The sequence below is a fragment of the Penicillium chrysogenum genome, assembly GCF_028827035.1.
Source record: "Penicillium chrysogenum strain IBT 35668 chromosome Unknown utg000002l_segment0_segment0, whole genome shotgun sequence".
Classification (NCBI taxonomy): domain Eukaryota; kingdom Fungi; phylum Ascomycota; class Eurotiomycetes; order Eurotiales; family Aspergillaceae; genus Penicillium; species Penicillium chrysogenum.
Genome location: NW_026622750.1, coordinates 6,941,499 through 6,960,688, shown reverse-complemented (window position 1 = coordinate 6,960,688; position 19,190 = coordinate 6,941,499). Strand labels below are relative to the sequence as shown.

The window sequence follows — 19,190 nt, the reverse complement described above, 5'->3', positions numbered from 1 at the left end:
AGAACCAGGAGACAAGACATTTAAACGCCAGACCTATGCACTGCCATAAGCGCCAATTCCGATACAAGATACCGATACCACAAACAAAGAGCAGATCATTCCCCGTCGGAAGAAGCTTCCTTGGACTTGCTCTTCTTCTTTTTCTTCTTCTCTTTGCGCTCGGCAGCCTCGTCGGCGTCGACATCCTCCTCGGCATCGCGTTTCCGCTTGCTCTTTTCCTTCTTCTCTTTCTTTTCCTTCTTTTCCTTCTTTTCCTTCTTTTCCTTCTTCTTCTTTTCGTCGAGATCGGCCGGTGTCACCTCCTCGGGCGCAACGAAATCCTTCTCGCGCTCGCGCATCTTCTCGTCCCGCTTGAGACGCTGTCGCTCGACAACTTCCTCCTTGTGAACGCGTTCCTTGGCCTCCTTTGACAAGAAGTACTCTCCAGACTCGATCTGCAAATCGACCTTGCTCTTCTCCGGTGCGGGAGGGAACGGCGTGTACGTCTTCTTCGTCTTGTCGGTGACCTTGAACGGCACGTGACGCTTGGACAGCGTGCGCTTCTTGAAGTTAGGCAGGAACCGGTCCCAGGACTCTTCCGCCAGCGTCGGGTCCTTGGCGAGCTCGCGCTTGATCATCAACTCCTTGATGTGGTAGATCGGGTGGATATTCGCCATGCAGTCGTCGATAATGCGTCGCACCTCCTTCAGTCCCTTGAACGGACCCATCACCGCCACCGTGTTACCCTGAACCAGGATGTATGTGCTAGTGAGCAGCTCGAGCGCTTTGAGGGTTGAACCGTTCGGGCCGAGAATGCGCTGGCGCCGCTTCACGAATCGCTCTTTGTTCCGCACTTGGTTGCGGATCTTGATCACGTCACAGGCCACGCCGTCTTCGAGGATCTTCATCGCTTGTGTCACTGGTACGCTTCGTGCGAGCAACTTGATCAAATCCCGGGCTTTGATGATCGCTGCTGGGTCGTAGGTCTTCCGCGTGGTCTTCACTGTCATGCTACCTTCAACCAAATCCAGTGTACAAGCGATGCCCTGCTTCTCCAGCGCTCGTGTGATCACCGGCCATGCTTCCTTCAAGTACTGTTCACGGTATTTGGGGAAGAGTGTCATGAAGGACGACTCCTCGGCGAAACTGCCCGCGGCATTGTGTTCTGGTTTGAATTCTTCGATCTGTTACGAGAATCCGTCAGTAAGGATCTGATGCAAAAGAGACAGTATCTGTGTTGGTTTACCTTCCATTTATCAATATCATCTGTATCCCAGGCCTTTTCCTTATTGTGTGTTGAAGGCATCTTGTTGGTGGTTAAGGAAAAAGAACTGGCGTCCCGGAGCTCAAATGAAAATCCGCGCCAACTTTTTTTTTCCCCGCTTTCCCCGATTGGGTAGGATCTAGTGCCTTACATATCAGGTGTCAACACATCTAGATTGGTTCCCTGCGTAGTTAGTTATCTTTCCTTTCTGTTAGTTCTACGCTGATATCCGCTGCGTACGGGCTAATTATAGTTAAAGTTGGGGGAAATTATCATTGGAATATAACAAGGGTACCTCGATATCAGGCACCTCCCACAGAAAAGACAAATGAATTGGAGATTGATGGCAAAAGTATGCGATTTCCACATTCATAAATTGACTATTTGGACTATCATAGGCTTTCCAAGTACCAATCTTCCATGACTGATTTGTACTAATTGCAGCCGCAATATGTCTGATATGGATCATCCCCTCCATGGCTGTTTTAGCCTCAGAACCCCTGGAGGAGACCAATCGCAAGGACTGCACGCGATAGGCACGACTCTCGGGTAGATCTGTGCCCAATGGTCGCCTCAAGGCTCCCCAACACACCCATAAAGAGGAGATCGTGGAGCTTATATTGGTTCTTTCAATGTTTCGCCAATCCAGATGCCGTAACTTCTCGCAGTGTCGCTCTCACCCAGGGGCATTCCAGGATGAACTCTAATAAGCCACTAAGAGGCGGCATGGCCTCTTCCCGAGTAAGGGACAAGAAAACCAACGAATCAACAAGAATCCAGCGCTAGTCAGATCCCGATATGCAACTCTGCTCGTGTAAACTCCCAGTTGTTCGTGATTTGGAGGTAATGATTGGGTACTAAACCGGCGTGGGAAACACGGTGCACCATTGGAAGAATGTGCATATATTGGTTATCGGAGCTCCTGCTGCATAGAGAATACCGGTAGCAGACGAGACCCAATCTTTGTTCCCTATGTAATGTGCAACATTTGAACGGACATTGTGGCTGCCCATTGAGGTTTGAGGGGGGCTCGCTGCCGCCGTCGGGGCTATCACTTTTTATTTGGAACGAGAGTCTGCTCCGAAGGTGTGAAGGTGTGAAGGCGTGCTAGCTGATTGCACGAAGCTCTCAAGTTGTCAACCTGGTATGGACATCGGTAACAGCTGGGATTGACATTGAAGCCCAGTCAAAGCGTATGTACACTCTGAGATGGGTGAAAATCGGTGGTTCCCTGGCTCGCCCGTGAGTTCGGAGTTACGGCAAGTCCCCTCCTGTTTCATCTTCCTGTTCTCTTCTGCACCTTTTGTCACTTCGCTGATCAGGTACATCTCTTGGGGCGTGACCGTGTCAAAAAACATCTTTCTCTAAAAGGCATGGTCAGATCGGGGACCAACGGTGTCGGGTATCGCGCACTGGGCACCATCTCAACGGCTCTATCTGCACCCCCCAAGCTCCCTGCTCTCAAACCCTCTCCTGTTCCGTTTCGCTCCCATTTTGTCTAGGAGCAGTTAACTAGAAGTTCAACTTACCCTAGACAGCGACAGCTATGCCTCGGCCCCAGGTCTCATTCAATACACCTTCACTTTCCCACCGCGTTGGGCAGTAACCCCAACACCGATTTCGGGTGGATACGAGGCTCTTCGGAGCCAAGACTTGATGTATGTGGGAGTTGTTGGCTTCCGCAGAAACCCGTGATGCGCACGGTGGACTACGAGCATCTTCTCACCTCAATCGCCGCCGAGTCGTTCCACTCGTTCTCTGTGCGACCACGCAGTCCCCTTTCATTGAATCACGCCGAGATTCCCGAGGTCTCCACTGGACTTCGGCAAACATACAGCGACGGTTATTGATACGGATCCCCATCGCATTACAGATGGAAAAAGGAAAGAACAGGTGCATCAAAAACGCTCATTCGACTAACCATCTTTCCGCTAATGCGATATGTTTGTGCAAACGGCATGCGAAGAGCAAAACAACAAAATCTGTACAATATGCTGGATGCGGAATGCAGGAGGGACGGCATCGTGGCGCCGACACAGGGCCCAATTGTCTTGCGAACTAGTTTTTTGTTCTTTCGTAAGAGGTTGTCCCATATCGAGGCATAATGCGATGTCTTTATGGCTTTCTGCCAATGCACACGTATCTGCGCTGTCAGACTTTATCTCTCGATTTCATCTTGGGACAATACCTACAGTGGGAAATATGCCTTTAGTGTGGGATCTGCTGCCTCTTGTTGCGCTTGCTCCACCAAAGAATTGAAAGTATCTGGGGACATATGCAAGCGTTGAGTCAAAGGGTATAGTGCAAATGATCGGAGAAGTTGCTGCATGTTTGCACAACTGTATCGGCCGATGTTTCGCATCCGTTGGTCTGCATTGAATCAATCAGTCTCGTTCGTTCTTCCAGGGCAGCCAAATACCGACCAGTCGACCACGGAGATAGAGGAAGAGGAATCATCTTCGCATCCACCTCGACGAAGCCCGCCTCGGTCATGAGATTTCTCAGTTTCGATCCGATCCGAAGGTCTTTCCTGTCTTCCAGTGCACGCAGGTATTGTGTGCTCCACCTCCTCAAAGCATGCTCATCCGTGATTGAGCCGTTGTCTGATTGAACATTGAAGTATATCTCCACCATTTGGACCCAACCTCCAGGTTTCAAGACCCTTGACGACCGCTGATGTTAGTCGTGGTGTTTCAGTTGGAGGACTCCTGCCTCATGGAAGTGGCGGCAAGGTCAACTTGCTCTGGAGGATTCGCACCTGACTATGTCGCGAAGATAGGATGGCCATCGGGATCGGTTGATGCCGGTCGCAAGGAGTCTAGAGTGAACAAGGTCGAAATGGTTTGCAGGAAAGGTGAAACGGCGGTTCAAGTCATCGACCTATTCGGCACACGTTAGCGACTGTCTTTCGGGAGGGCACGCACACCTGGACGGAACTGGAGTTCAAGATTGACGGATCCCACAAAGGTCCCGAAGCACGAAGTCATGGGTCAGAGGCAGTGTTACAGCCTTATCATGGTGTAAACCACACCGGCCCCCGCGGTGAGATGTGAGACAGGGTTACTTACCTGGAGCCACAAGTTGTCAGGCATGTCGTCTGGACTCATGTGAGGGGCAATGTCTACGCCGATGACCTATGAACCAAAATATGAGGATGCTATCGGGCGCAAATAAAGGGAACATCTCACTTCGCAGTCAGGATTCTGCTCGGCGACATCGACGGCCCAGGATGCGGATCCATGCCCACAGTCTAGAACTCTTCTCAGTCGACGGATTGGTGGGAAGATCAGACGGTTATCGAAAATTCTTTGGAAAACTTGTTGTTGGTCTTCGAGTCGTTGTGCTTCTTCCTGGCTCAGCCGTCAGTGAGAAGATGAGACGACGATGAAAATCTGGGCCCCTTACCTCATCGACCGGTCCAAAGTACGTACGATGCTCGATCGAATATTTCTGATACTCACGGCCTTGGAATGTGACCGTGTCGAGGTATTCACGGTCTAATTCTACCGTCTGTGAATCGGGGCTCCTGGCGGCCATCAACGTCAGTTGCCTTTGGTCCAGAGGAGCGGCGGAAAGAACTAGCATACGCCATTGTCACCCTAAATCGACTGGCGTTGTGGACGAATAGGAAAATATGAGCTGGTATACCCTGACTTGTCTAGGCAGGGCGGGGTTGAATTCTCCGAGACAAGATCTTGCTTCAGATCACAATATTCGAAAAAGGTGTGAAATTTGATGTGCTGGGGGTTTCATGGGAGCGATCGCGTGCCACTTGAAGACCTCGGCGGTACCCCTCGGAGATGATGGCGGTTCGCGCGAGGATCATTCACCCTTGGGCGTCTGCACGCGAAGGCTGTATGGAGGGGCTTCCAATTATACCAAGGGACGTACTAAAATGTACGAATGGGGAAAGCCAAGTCGTTCACCCAGCCGAATTGCCTCTTTTAAAAAGACAAGACTAGATGCAAGACTCGATTTGTGAAGACACGGGGTGCTTAACGGTCGAATATTTAGCAAGGATGGGGCCTGACGTGGGTTGTAACCAAATACGATCAATGCGGACTCCCAACTCCCCCCCAAATCGTTCGTGTGGTTCCTTGGGGCCAACTCCGAAACGCTCCCTCGCATCCTTGCTAGCAGAACTACTAAAGATGGCCTGAACCGCTCTTTGCAGGAGGCTCGTGTTGCTACTCCGGGACACTGGTACGTCAACCAAGGCTTGACGAAAGGAAAAAAAAATTGCGGGTCTGTTGGACCAGCCGAAGAGTGACGAATAGTCCCGGACGATTGGTACCAGAATGGGTAAGTATCAGAACAGATATGGCTCGGTCCCGCTTCTTGAAGCCAAGCTAATGAACCTTGAAACTAGGCGGCGGTGCCGTCAACTAATGCACAGTTCGCCGTCTCGCATAGTACCTCCTTTCCTCGAGGGTCCAAGGCGCCCGACGGTGTGGATCGAGTACAAATCCGGCCACGCCGCTGAATCGGACTCGGATTTCTATACGCCCGTCAAAGAATCGCAAATTAGCAAGCTAAACATGTGGGGAATTCCGCGATTATCATCAGCGGTTAAGTGGTAAGTCTATAGAAAGTTGAATCGCATCTTGGCTCGAACTCCTCACCATGATTCCACTGCAGCGAACAAACAATGTAACAAGGATTCAAAGAATGGAAGAAAACGGACCATCCATCAATTGAAGCAAAATTATGCAGCATTTCACCATGAGATTTGAAACGAGGGCAATGCAGCCGATGTACGACATGAGACACCATACGGAAGAGAAAAAAAGAAGAAGGAGAGTTGAGCAATTGGCCATGGTAGAGCGGACTGAGAAGAAGAAAATCCGGGTTGGAATTTACGCCAACCCTTGCGTATGTACGATTGTACGGGCCAAATAAGCCCTGCATTGCCGATGCCAAAGGCAAAGGGATCACCGGTTCCCGCTGTCACCCAAAATGAAGAATGCAACTAAAAAAAGGAACAGATAGACCGAATGGCTATGGCTTCCAGCCACTTCGCCTATGTCAGGCTGTCTCTTCTCCCATATGCAGTACTGTGCCAAGTGGCTTGTCCGGTCCGGTCTCACCCAAATGGCTCCAACAGCCCCTCAAATTGAGTGGGGCTTGACTGGCAGGATCAGCAACTTCCTCCTTGGGGCATCCATTCCCTCGGGATTCTGGTGGGTTTGGTTTTGGGGATTTTGGGGATTTTATTTTCTTTCTTGCCCCTCCTATTTCGCTCTCTGACCGCTTGTCCGAACAGTTTTGCGTCCCATTCCGTTGGAGTGGACACTAGACATTATGGTGATTTACTACAGGGATTTTTAGCCTGTCTCCGGATATTCCCAATATGACAGAAGTACCGATGCTATTTTGATCCTCTATCTTTTCTAGATACTCCTGTTTGGGTTTGCCTTGATGTGCCTTGGTTTGTGGTATATCTACTTGCTCACTCTGTGCTGAGAGTACTGGGCGGGAAAGATATCCCGTGTGAATGTGGATATCCATTGCCTTTAGGAGAAGGTGCGGAATATCCATGGATGCCATTACTCAATACTCCGTATACCATACGATATGGGCAGTATCCACTCCGTCCGAATCCACCGAGAAAACCCTTGGAAGCCTTTGAAATTATTTTTGCTCCCCTTTGGTACCGTTGTCCGGAGTACGGAGCACTCGGTACGGAGTAGGTACTCCTGATTTTCTTCACCCTGGGTCAATTCTCCGAGACAATGGGGTCCCACTCCCTGACAGCAACACAGCAACAATTCATCTCCAGCGCAAGGGCAAGGACCTTCATACTTGCAGAGTCACATGAACATATTCCTGATTATATGACGAGATGTCAAAGCAGACACGGAACTTCCCATTCTGTTACGCATAAGTTAGAAGTCCATTTTTTCAAGAATATCCACTGTTTTATCCCAATTCAAAAGGATTCTAAAGTTTGAAGCAAAAGGGAAAGAAAACCATGTACTCATGTACTCATGTACTCCGTACTCATCCAAACTGTCGGGATTTCGACAGGGCTTACCCGTCCCCGCCGTTGGCTGAAAACCCAGCGCCATGGTTCATCTCTCGGGTAGGGGGGGCCGCCTACCAACTTTTGTTTATTTTCCTTTTGGTCTTATTACATATACATTGGGTATGTTGTATGTATATTGTACACTTTAAAGCTCTCTCCTATTCTGAACCTGTATTAATCGTGAAAAGCAGTCACTGCCACATATGCTCATATAAACAGCAGATATTTCCATAAATCGAAGAGTGGGGTATATAAAGCTACACAGAAAATAGGAAGAGACTAAGCACAACGCATACACCAGAGGAATGCACTTTTAGAACACCGCCAGTACCCCTTCAAGCACAAGGTCAGTACAAAAAGCACTTGACCTACCGCACATCCTCCCTCCCTGTCATAAACTTGACGCCCGCTGAAACAATCTGCATAACTGTCTCAACCTCCGTTTCCGTCCGTGGCGCATAGATCAAAACATACTCCGCCGGGATATCAGGCCTCGTGCCAAGCGAAAGAATCCCGATCGCAGATGTACCCGAGAAAGCATGACGCTGGCCCAAACCAGCCTCGATAACCTTGATACCTAGAAAGTAATGTTAGCACACGAACATCAAACGAATTGAGCAGACCATACAATCAGCTGGTGCAAGAACCACATGAACCGAGTGGTCGTTTCCCGAATGAACATGTGCAATCTCACGCCGCATAGTTTGTGCAATCCCGGAGACAGGAAGATGGTCTGCGACAAAGAGCCCATCAGCGTGGCGTTCCAGATTCGACCTCTGGAATTTCACTAGGTGATGGTTCCGATGACCGAAGGCAGTGAACACAGTATGGAATTTCTGTCACGGAATAACATGATCAGTTTATAGCTCTTCACCCTAGCCTAGGGAAACACGCATACCTCCATGACAGCCTTATCTGGCAGTTGCGTCAACTGCCTCTGCGGTACAACGTGCGGTCCAACAATAGGCCTCCCTTCCCCCATGCCGACTCCCCAACTGTTCTTCCGACAAGATCAAAAACCCATCATCGCCCTTCCCGTGGCCCTCGGCTGCCGCAATGCGCCTCGCGTACTCGTCTGTGCTGAACATCTCGCGCCCGAATGGCTGGAACAGCGCGCGCACGACAACCCATCCCAGCGCATTGTTCGGCAGCCCGCCGGGTTCGTAGGATTTGAAGATTTTGTAATCGCGGTAGGCGGCGGGAAGGATGAGAGTCGAGACGACTAGCGCCGCGGCGCTGAGGGCCAGGGTTAGGCGGTCTTGGGTTGTGCTAGGGTGCGGGAATGGGATGCGGAGGACGGAGGTGAGGGTTATTGGCATGTTTGTGATGTTTGTGTCGATGGTACAGAGTATACGCTTCGGAGGTTCGTAGGGTGTTTTATCTTTATCTTTATTTGATTTTGAATTTCACGAATACCGGAGGGACTCTTGCAATCATATGAAAATGCCCGGGTGGTTGTCATTGCAGGCCAAATCCGGCTGACGTGAGAAGCCGCTTGCTGACGCGATCCCGAGGAATTCGCGTGCTCCGGGATCTCTTCCGGAACTTGTTAGGGCAAGGGACACCTTCACATTGTAAATCTGAGATTTCTTTCGCTATGCTACTCGTATTATCATTAATCCCGGTGGTCTGGCATGGCATGACTCGGTTCATGGATCTAGGTACAGTGGTCTGTTCCATGGCCCCACAGACGTGGCTTGATACCTACATATGTAGGTAGGTGCAATATAGCCCGTTTGGACCCGATTCCACTTCGGATGGTTTCGGTGAATCGCTCATCGCTGCGGTCTTCGACAATCTGTGGCATATGGGTCCGTATCACCGGCTTCCAGGTGGCAGCCAGCAGACATCATGGGCCTGAAGCGCTTTCCTTCTTGTGCCCATAGCCAGAGCACCCAACCGCATCTCTGTTGTGGGTTGATTATGTTGATTATGTTGATAATGATATCAAGGTATAAAAGAGACAAAGCAAGGGATTGCAAGCTTTCAATCCTCTTTACTCTCCTCTCGGCTGATAGAGGTCAAGGAGTGTGCAAGCTTCAGGAGGACCACACTCTCCGTGGCGGCGAAGTAGTTCAAGCTGTATAGTGCGGTTAGAACAAGTAATGAGAATGTCTAAGGACGTTACTCACCTGTCCATCAAAATGCGGAGATGGCGCGAGAAATGATCCTCGTATCGTTTCAATGTGTCCTCGAGTTTTCCAATTCGCGTTGGATCATATCCTCTGGCATCAGCGCCGGGGACTTTGCCTCCAGCGAGGTCGGGATCGGCTGAGGCCAAGGCGCGTGAAAGTGATGCCGCAGTCCAGGAAGCAAACATGGTGCAGCAAGTCACCAGTTTCGAATGTATCTATATAGCTGTTAATGAATGCTACCGCTAGTGTGGAGAAACGTACCTTCAACAGTTTAGCCTGTGTGAGCATGCATTCCTTTAAACATGTATCCAAGAAATCCACATGATCCTGCATTAGCTCATCAACCGTCCGGTTGACCTGCTTCATGTCATTTTCCTCCATCTCCGACGCATCGGCGTCAACGCTGTTGACACGATCCATCAGACCCAACCAATTCGGCTCAATGACCTCGGCCGTACAAAAGTACAAAAGCTGCTGAACAAACACCAACATCTTCGCGCGCAGATTCCACGCCCGTCGTTTCCATATTTCAAGCCGTCGATCGGAGGACTTATGACGCCAGCTGGTGGTTTTGTTCTGGTCTGCCCAGGACGTGACCAGCAACGTCTCAAGATGGCGCAGCGATAGAAGATGGCGGAAAATAAGTTGATACCGCAGAACAGTCTTGCGGCTAATGACCAATGACAGAGGGAATGGAACTGAATAGTCCAGCTCAAGCGCATCGAATCCAAGAATATCTTTGTCCTCGTCGGTGGAATGGACGGCAGACACTTGTTGCTTCTCCGCTTCTGCGCCCTCTTGCTTGACGCCTGAAACATTCACAACTTGCATCAACCATTTCGTGAGGCCGATCTTGTTCATTCGCACCTTGACGTCTTCCTTGAACGGGTCTAGCGCCGCAACACTGCCAGGCTGTCGAAGGACAATATCCAATAGAGACTGGAGCTTGCCCTCGTTGACAGCGCGTGCCGGTTTTCGTAGCTCGGAAGCACCAAGTTCAAGGAAGTATGAAAAGAAATCGGAGCGATCCAGGAAGAAGTAATGTTTCAAGGAGCGGAATCGGGTGGTAAGGGAGTTTTTCGTGACGAGAAGATTCAACAAGGAAGCATTGGCGTAGGTGTAGGCGGAATTTACGTTGTCCAAGAAGCGTGGATCGTCGAGCGTCTTCGGGACATCTTTGACTTCTTTGCTGACGTCGACACCACCGCATTCACGCACGACGTTGAGATACTTTCCAGCGAGCAAAACTTTATCCTGCACGCTCTTCAGCTGAGGCGGAACCTCGTGCTCTCGAATCGTATAGCGTTTCTCCCAATACTCGTCCGTGTAGTCCTCCTCGAGTTTCTCGCGTTTGATCCATTTTTGCTCCTTGACTAGGAACTCGGCGTGGGGATCTTTGATACCGCCGTGATGCAGCCATTCGTTCAGCATGGCCATGTAAGGCCTACTGGCGTCACGCAGTAAGGTCTGAAGCAGGGTTTTGGTGATTGGATCACCTGAGAATGAGGCCAGACGTCCCGTTAGGAGCCCGAGAATATTGCCTCCTTTGCACATTTTCTTGCGGGCCATAGACCCTGGTACTAAGTCTCCGCCTTCTTTGAGCTGTTCAAGTATATTGTCAACATCTTCATCGAAGTCGTCAATTGATTCCTCAAGGTCTTCATCTAGAAGACCATTTTTGAGCAGCAGTTCCTGGCCCATCGAATATAATTGGGATAGACATTGACTGGTGGGCATTGTGTGGAGATGAAGAAGGTGCAAGGTAAATGTAGGATTGTTCAGCAGCTGGCCTTCCAGCTGGGCGATAAGGATCAGGTAGTCTTTGAGGAGCTTTCGAATCGATGCACACAGCGAGTGACTGACGGCGCCACACTCAGCGCGGCTTTGTATTTCCACAAATGCCTCCATAGCACTGTAGTGTGTCGCCATTTTCAACATTGACTGAATGAGGTCACGGAGTGTCGGATCTAGGCCCGGAGCTATCTTAAAGACTGGGCCCGTAAGCCGGTCTTTCTCGATCGATGGGTCGTATGAGCTAGCGTAGTGGATGTATTGACCTTCAAATCCCATGAAGACGAACAACAAGTCCTCCAGGATCGCTGCTTCCTGGGCATCGGGTGAGAGCTCTCGGAGTGGCCGAGGGTGAAGGGCCTGCGGGACCGTCGAAGCTAGAGGGGGAACTGACACACGACATGCGAGGGGAGCTGTCGAGTGTGGTATCAATGACGCTTGGGGATTCCACGGAGCTGTAAAGGGAAGATCGTGGTCAGCAAAATCCATTGTATTGCGACGTGGGGACCAGTCACAGTCTACCGCACCATTATCCCCATTCCGAGAACTGGGGTTTGCGTCATCGAGTTGAACGGGCTTCCGAGGCCGAGTCCTATCCCAATCGCCTCTGCTAGCTGCCGGGTTCGCAGGGTTCCTTCGCACTGCCTTTTCTCGTGATGTGACCACCATTCGTTCTTGGCGCTTCTCGGACATGCTCTTCTGATCACGGGAAGCTCCGTGTTTCTGACTCGAGGTGCTGTGGCGCAAAGGATCCTTGTTCTCGACTTGTAGCGGCGACGGTCCACGGGTTTCGGAATCGACGCGATTGGAGACGGCGCGGGGTCGTGGAGCGCTCATATACGCGGCGCGGTCATTGGCAGACATAATCCCGCGAGGGCGACGAGTAGATCATGCAGCATAGGAGATTGAAAGGCGCGGAATCGAAGAATCAGTAACAAAAGTAGCAGAACCAATGTATATGAGAAGATGCAAGTATCCAAAACAACTCCACTTTTGGTTTGGGTAGATGTCGCCTCAGGCAGCAAGGCAGTAACAGGCACCTCACCTCTTGCGTACGTCGAGAGCTTCCCTTCCCGAGCTTCACTCAGACATCCACCTCTGCTCCTCTTCCGTTCCAACTGATTCTCTCCTCCATCGTGATTCTATATTCCTTTATTGCTTCTTTTTTAGACAAGACTCTCCCGTCCCGTCAGATACTCCAATATGTTCATTGCACGATCAGAGTATGGTAAGCTTCGTCAGGATCTCCCCCTCACCGCGGAATCAACTAACAGCTCTGGACAGACCGTGGAATCAAGTACGTTATTCGAGATTAATCCGCGTGCTTAGACAGATCCGCAGCCTGACAATGTTCCCTCCGCAGCACCTTCTCCCCCGAAGGTCGTTTGTTCCAGGTCGAATACTCTCTTGAAGCTATCAAATTGGGCTCCACCGCGATCGGAGTATGTCATACCACCCAGTTCCTCTTTGTCCAAGTTTCCTAGAATGCCCTCAAACACAACAGCGAGCGATCTTTGAGCTGTTGTCGGAGCACAACACCAAGGATAATGCGATCATGGGACCGTCGTTCCTAACACTCATCTAGGTAGCAACCTCCGAGGGTGTGATCCTCGGCGTTGAGAAGCGTGTCACATCTACACTGCTCGAAGCGTCGTCCGTCGAGAAGATCGTCGAAATTGATCAGCACATCGGCTGTGCCATGTCTGGTCTGCAGGCCGATGCCCGCAACCTGGTTGAACATGCCCGCGTCGAGTGCCAGAACCACGCCTTCCACTATGCCGAGCCTCTGCGGGTCGAAAGTACCACGCAGGCAATTTGCGATTTAGCTCTGCGATTCGGCGAGAGCGGTGATGACGAGGAGAGTGTCATGAGCAGACCGTTTGGTGTTGCGCTGTTAATCGCTGGTTATGATGAGGACGGGCCCCAACTGTAAGATACGCAGTTCCCTTTTTCTGCCTTATTTACTAACTCCCTGCTAGATACCACGCTGAACCGTCCGGCACATTTTACCGGTATGACGCCAAGGCCATTGGCTCGGGAAGCGAAGGCGCGCAGGCGGAGCTGCAGAATGAATACCATCGGTCTTTAACTCTAGCAGAGGCCGAGACGTTGGTCCTCAAGACGCTGAAGCAGGTCATGGAGGAGAAACTTGATTCTAAGAATGTCCAGCTGGCTAGTGTCACCAAGGAGAAGGGTTTCCGTATCTACAACGATGAGGAGATGGGCCACGCTGTCACACAGCTGGGTGGTAACCAATGAGGGCGATTAGTGTCGAAGATATCTCTTGAAGGGGCTCCTTGGACTCGATTTGGAGGCTAGTACCTATGTCGGGGGCAATAGAAAAATAATGACGATGCCGTCCAACGCTCACATGCTGGCCTAACTACGTCGTATTTCATGCAGTAGATTGTCCGTGAATGTGGTGGTCACGCACGGGATATTTTGGCTATGTACAATAACATATAAACCCATTCTTCGCAACATCTAACGGATCTTATAAACACATGGCTTCAGCACCTGGGCCTCCTGCTCAGGTGACATGCCAGACTCTGATTCAGGCTTGCGGTCAACAAAGCGCTTCTTGCTACCAGGCGCAGGCGCACTGAGAGCCGAAGCATGTTTCCCCTTGGTAGGCGCACCACCCTGCTTAACAAACACCATTCTCACGAACATCTTATTGGACTTATCCACGGATTCCTGGCGAAGCATGAACCCACGAGACCGGAACACCTCCACAAACGCCGAGATATCAGTCTCGTCGTTATTGTCAGACGGCCGCACGTCCTCAGCAAAGATATCAGTCTCGTCGACGTCAGAATCGTCACCGCCCTTCTTCTTGGACTTCTTCTTGTCTGCCTTGCTGCCGGGCTTATGCGCGCCGATCTGAGACTTCTTTCGTTGGACCTTGCCAAATCGACTTTTGACCTCACTGACCCAGCATTCGCCCTTGCCGTCACCGCGCAAAATACGCCATGCCTCCTCGACGAACGAAACCCAATTGGTTCCCATCAGACTCAGACAGAAAATAGCGACATCTGCCGCTCCATCTTCCAAGGGAAGATTCGAGATATCGGCTTTGGTGATAAGCGGATCGGGCGCTGCAAGATCGTAGCTGTTGAGCTTGATGTTCAGCTTCTTGGCGGAGGGTGTCAAGGCGCGCGCGAGCTGTGCATCGCCACAGCCCAGATCGGCGAATGTGCATAGTCCGGTGGGACGACGGGGGAGCGGGTAACCCTTAGCAGGGTTAAGCGGCTTTCCACGCCTGGGAAGCGGGATGGCACCGCGGGTGCGGATGGTCTTGATGTAGTCGTCGACCGGGTTGGAGGGCCAAGACTCCTTCACCTGTCGCGCGAATCCGGCATGGTACTCGTCGAAGAGCTCCGGGTTTGTACTGAACATCTCGAGTGCTTTCGCGGAGGGAGTGGTGTAGAGGGTTTCGTTCAGGTGGCGGAACCGAGAGGAGACCAGCTTCTGTCGCATCGCCTGCTGCAGCGGAGTCAGGTTTGATGTTGGTGGGAGTACAGGTGCAACGGGGCCGGGAGCAGCTGCCGCAGGAACTTCTTTAGCCGGAGTAGTGGTAGCACCACCTGCCTCATTCTTGTTCTCTGGGACGTTGTCCTTGTTCTCCTTGTTCTTTTTGTTCTTCCTTTGCTTCTTTTTCTTCGGTGCTTTATCCTCGGCTTGATCTGCCTCTGGATCGGCAGCAGCAGTTTCGCTTGTAGGCCCCTGGGTGGTGGCTGTCTCAAGTGTCTGCTTCTTCTTTTCTGTATTCTGCTTCTTCTTCTCTGGCTTCACGGAAGCGTCTGCGCCACGATTTCCACCCTTGGCCGTACCCTCGATGTGCCTCCGGTACATCTCATCCACATTTCCTGCGGTAACGCGATCGTTGGCACGCTTGCGCTTATTGTTCTTCGCGTTAGCGTTGGAGGCATCCTTCTCCGGCTGAGACTCGTTCTTGGGTTGCGCGGCCTGAGTCTGTGGCTTTAGAGCAGAATTCTCAACGGACCATCCTGGAACAGCGAACATGATTAATTCCAAAGGATTGGTTGTAAATTTCCAATGTTTTCGAAGTAGAGGAAACGGCACCTTAGAAAAAAAAAAAACGTCTCAAAATTTCGTTATCGGTAAATTTACTATCAGATTACATACACATTGGTGCCTCAGGCGCCACCGGGGTAAATCTCGCCTAAATGCCTATATGACGTTGTCTTGGAGCACAAGAACGTTGTACGGACACCCTAGACATTTCATAAGCCCTTGTAAATTACCTAGGTGTGTATGTCAAGAATACTTTAGCAGTCTGACTGTCTGACTGTGCCTTAAGAGAGAACCCTGCAGATATGTAGGTGATCATATCCTTGACGAACCACCATGTATCGCGGGTGATCTGCGATACTCGGCAGCTTTTCCCTCTTAGCTCTATTTCTTACTTATCTGATCACTGTGCCTTTTAGACCCACAATGTCCTCGCACATGTCCACTCTGCAATCTTGAGTCCTTCCAAGCTTATGGCTGACGACCTGAAAGACCAGCTGGACATGCCAGCGGATATTACTGTTGGCGGTTCTGCCGAAGCCTCAACCACGCGGTCAGGTCCCCGCAGACTCCCGAAGAAACGAACCAAAACCGGCTGTTTGAGTATGTTACAGAACATTGGGGAGAGAGAGTTCCCTCGTTGACGAAGCCTCATAGCTTGTCGCAAGCGTCGGATCAAGTGCGGTGAAGAGAAACCAATATGCACTAATTGCGTGAAATCCAAGCGGATTTGCGAGGGATATGCCCAGCGAGTCGTGTTCAAGAACCCCATAGGCATCTTCGGGTCTTTCAGTAGTGGTCACGGCCAGGATCCACAAATAGAGCAACAACATATGAGTCTGCCGATGCACAACGACTACGGCTCTCAACTCCCTCCCCAACAAGCGGCAGCCGCTGCTCAGCATCCAATGCTAGCTCCGCGACCCGTTGACCCAGCGGCGATGGGATATCGTTCATTCCCGTCCCAAACCCCTTCCTCAAGTCAAATCCAGCCGATTAATATACCTCCCTTCTATTATCCAGCAGCTCAAGTGCAGCCACCAAACCACATGTGGCACACTCAGCCGATAGCTCAAACGGAGAGCACGCTGGTTCCGCCCAACGGGACTGACCTCCCACAGGCACAGCAATCACCTCAGTTTGGCCGGACGAGCGCTCCATATAGGCATCATGCAAACGTACAAGAGGTACCCCGGATCGCCAGCCCGGTCGGTCAGACAGCAGCAGAACACGCCTCCAATGTCTCCCCGGTACCAGCGCTCAATCCAACGCCGGGAAACAGGGAGAGCGAGATCAACCCGCTTCCTCAGGTATGCATTGCCGTTATCTCTTTGCTTTTAGCGGCTGGTATGCTGACTATAATTTCTTAGATGACCCAGCCGCTGCCGACGATATATCATTATCAGCCACCGCCAGGACAATTGCCGCAGCAATTGCGGTCTCATGATCAGTTTATACCCCATCAGGTACCGCATCAACCACAAGTGATATACATGGAGGATGAAAGCGAGGATTATTACGACGTAGACTCGGACGATGAAACGGTGGATCAATCGCAGGCCGAAGGCTTCAACCAGCTGAGTCTCATCATGGCCTCTGCTAACCGCGATGAACGACAACTCCGCTCCTTCACGACTTACCTGAACGAGCCCAACGTGCTCGCCTCATACCGTCCTACACTTGGCTCTTCTCCTCTGAACAACCCAAAGACTGCCCGCATCTTTGCTCACTTCATTCACTCGACTGGTCCATCCATATCTATATTTGAACGACATCCTACTGACTCTTCGATTGTTCTGGGGGCGACTGTCCCACCGGCACAGCAGGGTCTCTGGGTCTATACGCTTGCCCTCAAAGCTTTGGAGCACCCAGCCCTTCTCCAGGCAATACTCGCTGTCAGTAGCTTACACATTGCATATTTACAGCAAGTTCCCACAACAGTATCTTTGAAGCACTATCACTACGCCCTGAAAAGAGTTGGTTCCGCCGTTGGCCTTCCCCTCCGGCGTAAGCAGGTCGGTACCTTGGCTGCCACTCTTTTGCTGGGCTACTACGAGGTGATATCTGCCGACCACTCGAAATGGAATAATCACCTTGGTGGGTCCACTCATCTGATCCGAGAAATCGACTTTGCCAAGACCACCAGAGACCTACGGGCCCATAGACGTAGAGCTCACGAAAAGCGACGCCAGTCGGGCTGGTCGGACTCGTGGTGGGGGATGCCTGACGATGTCTCTGAGGACGATCCCTTCTCTGAGAAAGAGGACAGCGTCGATGAAGGTCTCCTAGGCGCCATTATTGGACGAGCAGTCAACTACGATCATTTCGGCTGTGTCAATGAGGAGGATACGTTGCCCTCCACAAAGCATTTCACCCGCAAGGACATTGAAGTATTCCGGATTCAATGTGATCTATACTGGTGGTACGCAAAGCAAGATGCACTCCAGAGTTTTATCGGCGGGAACAAACTATTGTAAGTCTACACCTACGGCTACTAAGAGACAAAACGATTTTGCTTATTGGTAAAACCAGAATGCCCTATTCTCAATGGGGTCAATGTCCGCCTCGAGCAGGCATTGGCCGTTTAGATGCCATCTACGGCTCCGCAGATCATCTATGGCTACTGCTCGCTCGGGTCACAGATTTTGGCTTCCGTGATCGTAAGCGAAAATTGAGAACCCTAAAGTCAGGCGGGGTTGACTGGAGGCCCGGCCCTGAGATGTTTAAATTCATGGGTCGGTTCGCTGGCGGCCCTCCGGGTCAAGGACCTGGACCATCTGCTGGTTTCGGTCCGGGGCGCCCCCCCTGGCTTTCCATCTGGCACGTCTAATATGCAGCGTAAAGGGGACGCCAGGGCCCCGTCCGTGCCAGACCCTACTGTAGTGTCTCCTTCTTCAAGCCCTGGGCCAACCTCTGCCGACAGTCCCCCCATGTACGGAATGATACCCCCTCAACCGCCTGCACGCCTTCCCTCGGGATTCCAAGATAGACCGCGTGAGCCTCGTTTGTCACCAGACGAGGATGACCCGGCCCACGAAATGAGTTACAAGGAAGCCGAACAAGAATGGGAAGAGATCCTGGTTGCCATGGACACATTCTCCCAAGCGTTGGGCCGCGATTTCCAGCCTTTGCCAGCGGATGTCGCGCCCCCAATCTCTACACCGTTTGGTCCCGCCCTTCAATACCGTACACACACCATCGCCGTGATCTGGGGTTTCTATTATGCTATGCGCCTTTTGCTGAATCGGATTCATCCCTCTATGCCGCCGGCCATTATGATGGCAGCCGGGGTCTGTGCTCCAACGACAGCCGGGTTTGCCCAGATTATTGGTAAGATCCTGGGGGGGTGTCTACTACCCACAACGCTTTAACCTCGAAGCCGGAAGCTTAAGTCCGAATTTGGGTTCTTCGTTAACTGACATGTCGGTGCCACTATTCTTTGCCGCCGTGCAATATAATGATCCCACGCAGCGAACATGGACGATATCAAAACTTCGCGACATCTCTCGCCTGACTGGGTGGAAGAGCGCGGATGCTATTGCAGGTGGCTGTGAGAAAGCATGGATAGTCGCTGCAAAGCAAGGTCGCGGGCCACCCTATCAACGGTCATTTGAGACTGACCGAGTACGAGAAAGGGAACAAGAGCTTGAGGTAAGCATATCTATTGGATCTATTGGATACCCTTGGCCTACAACATTCATACTAATGTAATGCGCCACAGTATGAGGCTGTGTCGAAAGAGGTTGAAGATCGTCGATTTGTGACAGTCAAGTCAGATCGAGCGCATTGGGCTTTGGGGATCTTGGAAGAGGACATTGCGAATTTAGAGGTTTAGGATTGGATGAAGTATACAATGCACCAGTACCTAGCCGACTAGTACATACATGTACATAGTACATTAGGCAGTACATACAGATCATGCAGTAGTAGTGTAGAAAGGTGTGGCGCAGATAGGCCTTCG

General features: G+C 51.3%; 7 protein-coding genes across 7 annotated transcripts; 2 read left to right on the top strand and 5 right to left on the bottom strand.

Moving 5' to 3' along the window:
* Window positions 1-95: 95 nt before the first annotated feature.
* N7489_005861 (KRR1 small subunit processome component) lies at window positions 96-1,285 on the bottom strand (the record flags this gene model as incomplete). Its single annotated transcript, XM_056711613.1, has 2 exons — window positions 96-1,163; window positions 1,226-1,285. The coding sequence occupies 2 exons, from the start codon at window positions 1,283-1,285 to the stop codon at window positions 96-98; spliced, it is 1,128 nt and encodes a 375-aa protein (XP_056570034.1).
* A 2,073-nt stretch (window positions 1,286-3,358) lies between these two features.
* Window positions 3,359-4,828, bottom strand: N7489_005860 (class I SAM-dependent methyltransferase; the record flags this gene model as incomplete). Its single annotated transcript, XM_056711612.1, has 7 exons — window positions 3,359-3,386; window positions 3,436-3,613; window positions 3,667-3,905; window positions 4,002-4,123; window positions 4,312-4,377; window positions 4,432-4,593; window positions 4,649-4,828. The coding sequence occupies 7 exons, from the start codon at window positions 4,826-4,828 to the stop codon at window positions 3,359-3,361; spliced, it is 975 nt and encodes a 324-aa protein (XP_056570033.1).
* Window positions 4,829-7,636: 2,808 nt separating this feature from the next.
* Window positions 7,637-8,587, bottom strand: N7489_005859 (uncharacterized protein; the record flags this gene model as incomplete). The annotated part of the gene is made up of 4 exons (XM_056711611.1): window positions 7,637-7,845; window positions 7,897-8,104; window positions 8,167-8,263; window positions 8,289-8,587. The coding sequence occupies 4 exons, from the start codon at window positions 8,585-8,587 to the stop codon at window positions 7,637-7,639; spliced, it is 813 nt and encodes a 270-aa protein (XP_056570032.1).
* A 667-nt stretch (window positions 8,588-9,254) lies between these two features.
* Window positions 9,255-12,058, bottom strand: N7489_005858 (gamma-tubulin-complex subunit SPC97; the record flags this gene model as incomplete). Its single annotated transcript, XM_056711610.1, has 3 exons — window positions 9,255-9,348; window positions 9,401-9,618; window positions 9,665-12,058. The coding sequence occupies 3 exons, from the start codon at window positions 12,056-12,058 to the stop codon at window positions 9,255-9,257; spliced, it is 2,706 nt and encodes a 901-aa protein (XP_056570031.1).
* A 339-nt stretch (window positions 12,059-12,397) lies between these two features.
* pup2 (proteasome core particle subunit alpha 5) lies at window positions 12,398-13,453 on the top strand (the record flags this gene model as incomplete). Its single annotated transcript, XM_056711609.1, has 5 exons — window positions 12,398-12,422; window positions 12,479-12,491; window positions 12,558-12,636; window positions 12,780-13,123; window positions 13,174-13,453. The coding sequence occupies 5 exons, from the start codon at window positions 12,398-12,400 to the stop codon at window positions 13,451-13,453; spliced, it is 741 nt and encodes a 246-aa protein (XP_056570030.1).
* Window positions 13,454-13,678: 225 nt separating this feature from the next.
* Window positions 13,679-15,220, bottom strand: N7489_005856 (25S rRNA (adenine645-N1)-methyltransferase; the record flags this gene model as incomplete). Its single annotated transcript, XM_056711608.1, has 1 exon — window positions 13,679-15,220. One exon carries the CDS (start codon window positions 15,218-15,220, stop codon window positions 13,679-13,681), a length of 1,542 nt encoding a protein of 513 aa, XP_056570029.1.
* A 482-nt stretch (window positions 15,221-15,702) lies between these two features.
* Window positions 15,703-19,064, top strand: N7489_005855 (uncharacterized protein; the record flags this gene model as incomplete). Its single annotated transcript, XM_056711607.1, has 7 exons — window positions 15,703-15,832; window positions 15,887-16,539; window positions 16,600-17,702; window positions 17,762-18,018; window positions 18,074-18,559; window positions 18,609-18,880; window positions 18,951-19,064. The coding sequence occupies 7 exons, from the start codon at window positions 15,703-15,705 to the stop codon at window positions 19,062-19,064; spliced, it is 3,015 nt and encodes a 1,004-aa protein (XP_056570028.1).
* Between the last annotated feature and the right edge of the window lie 126 nt (window positions 19,065-19,190).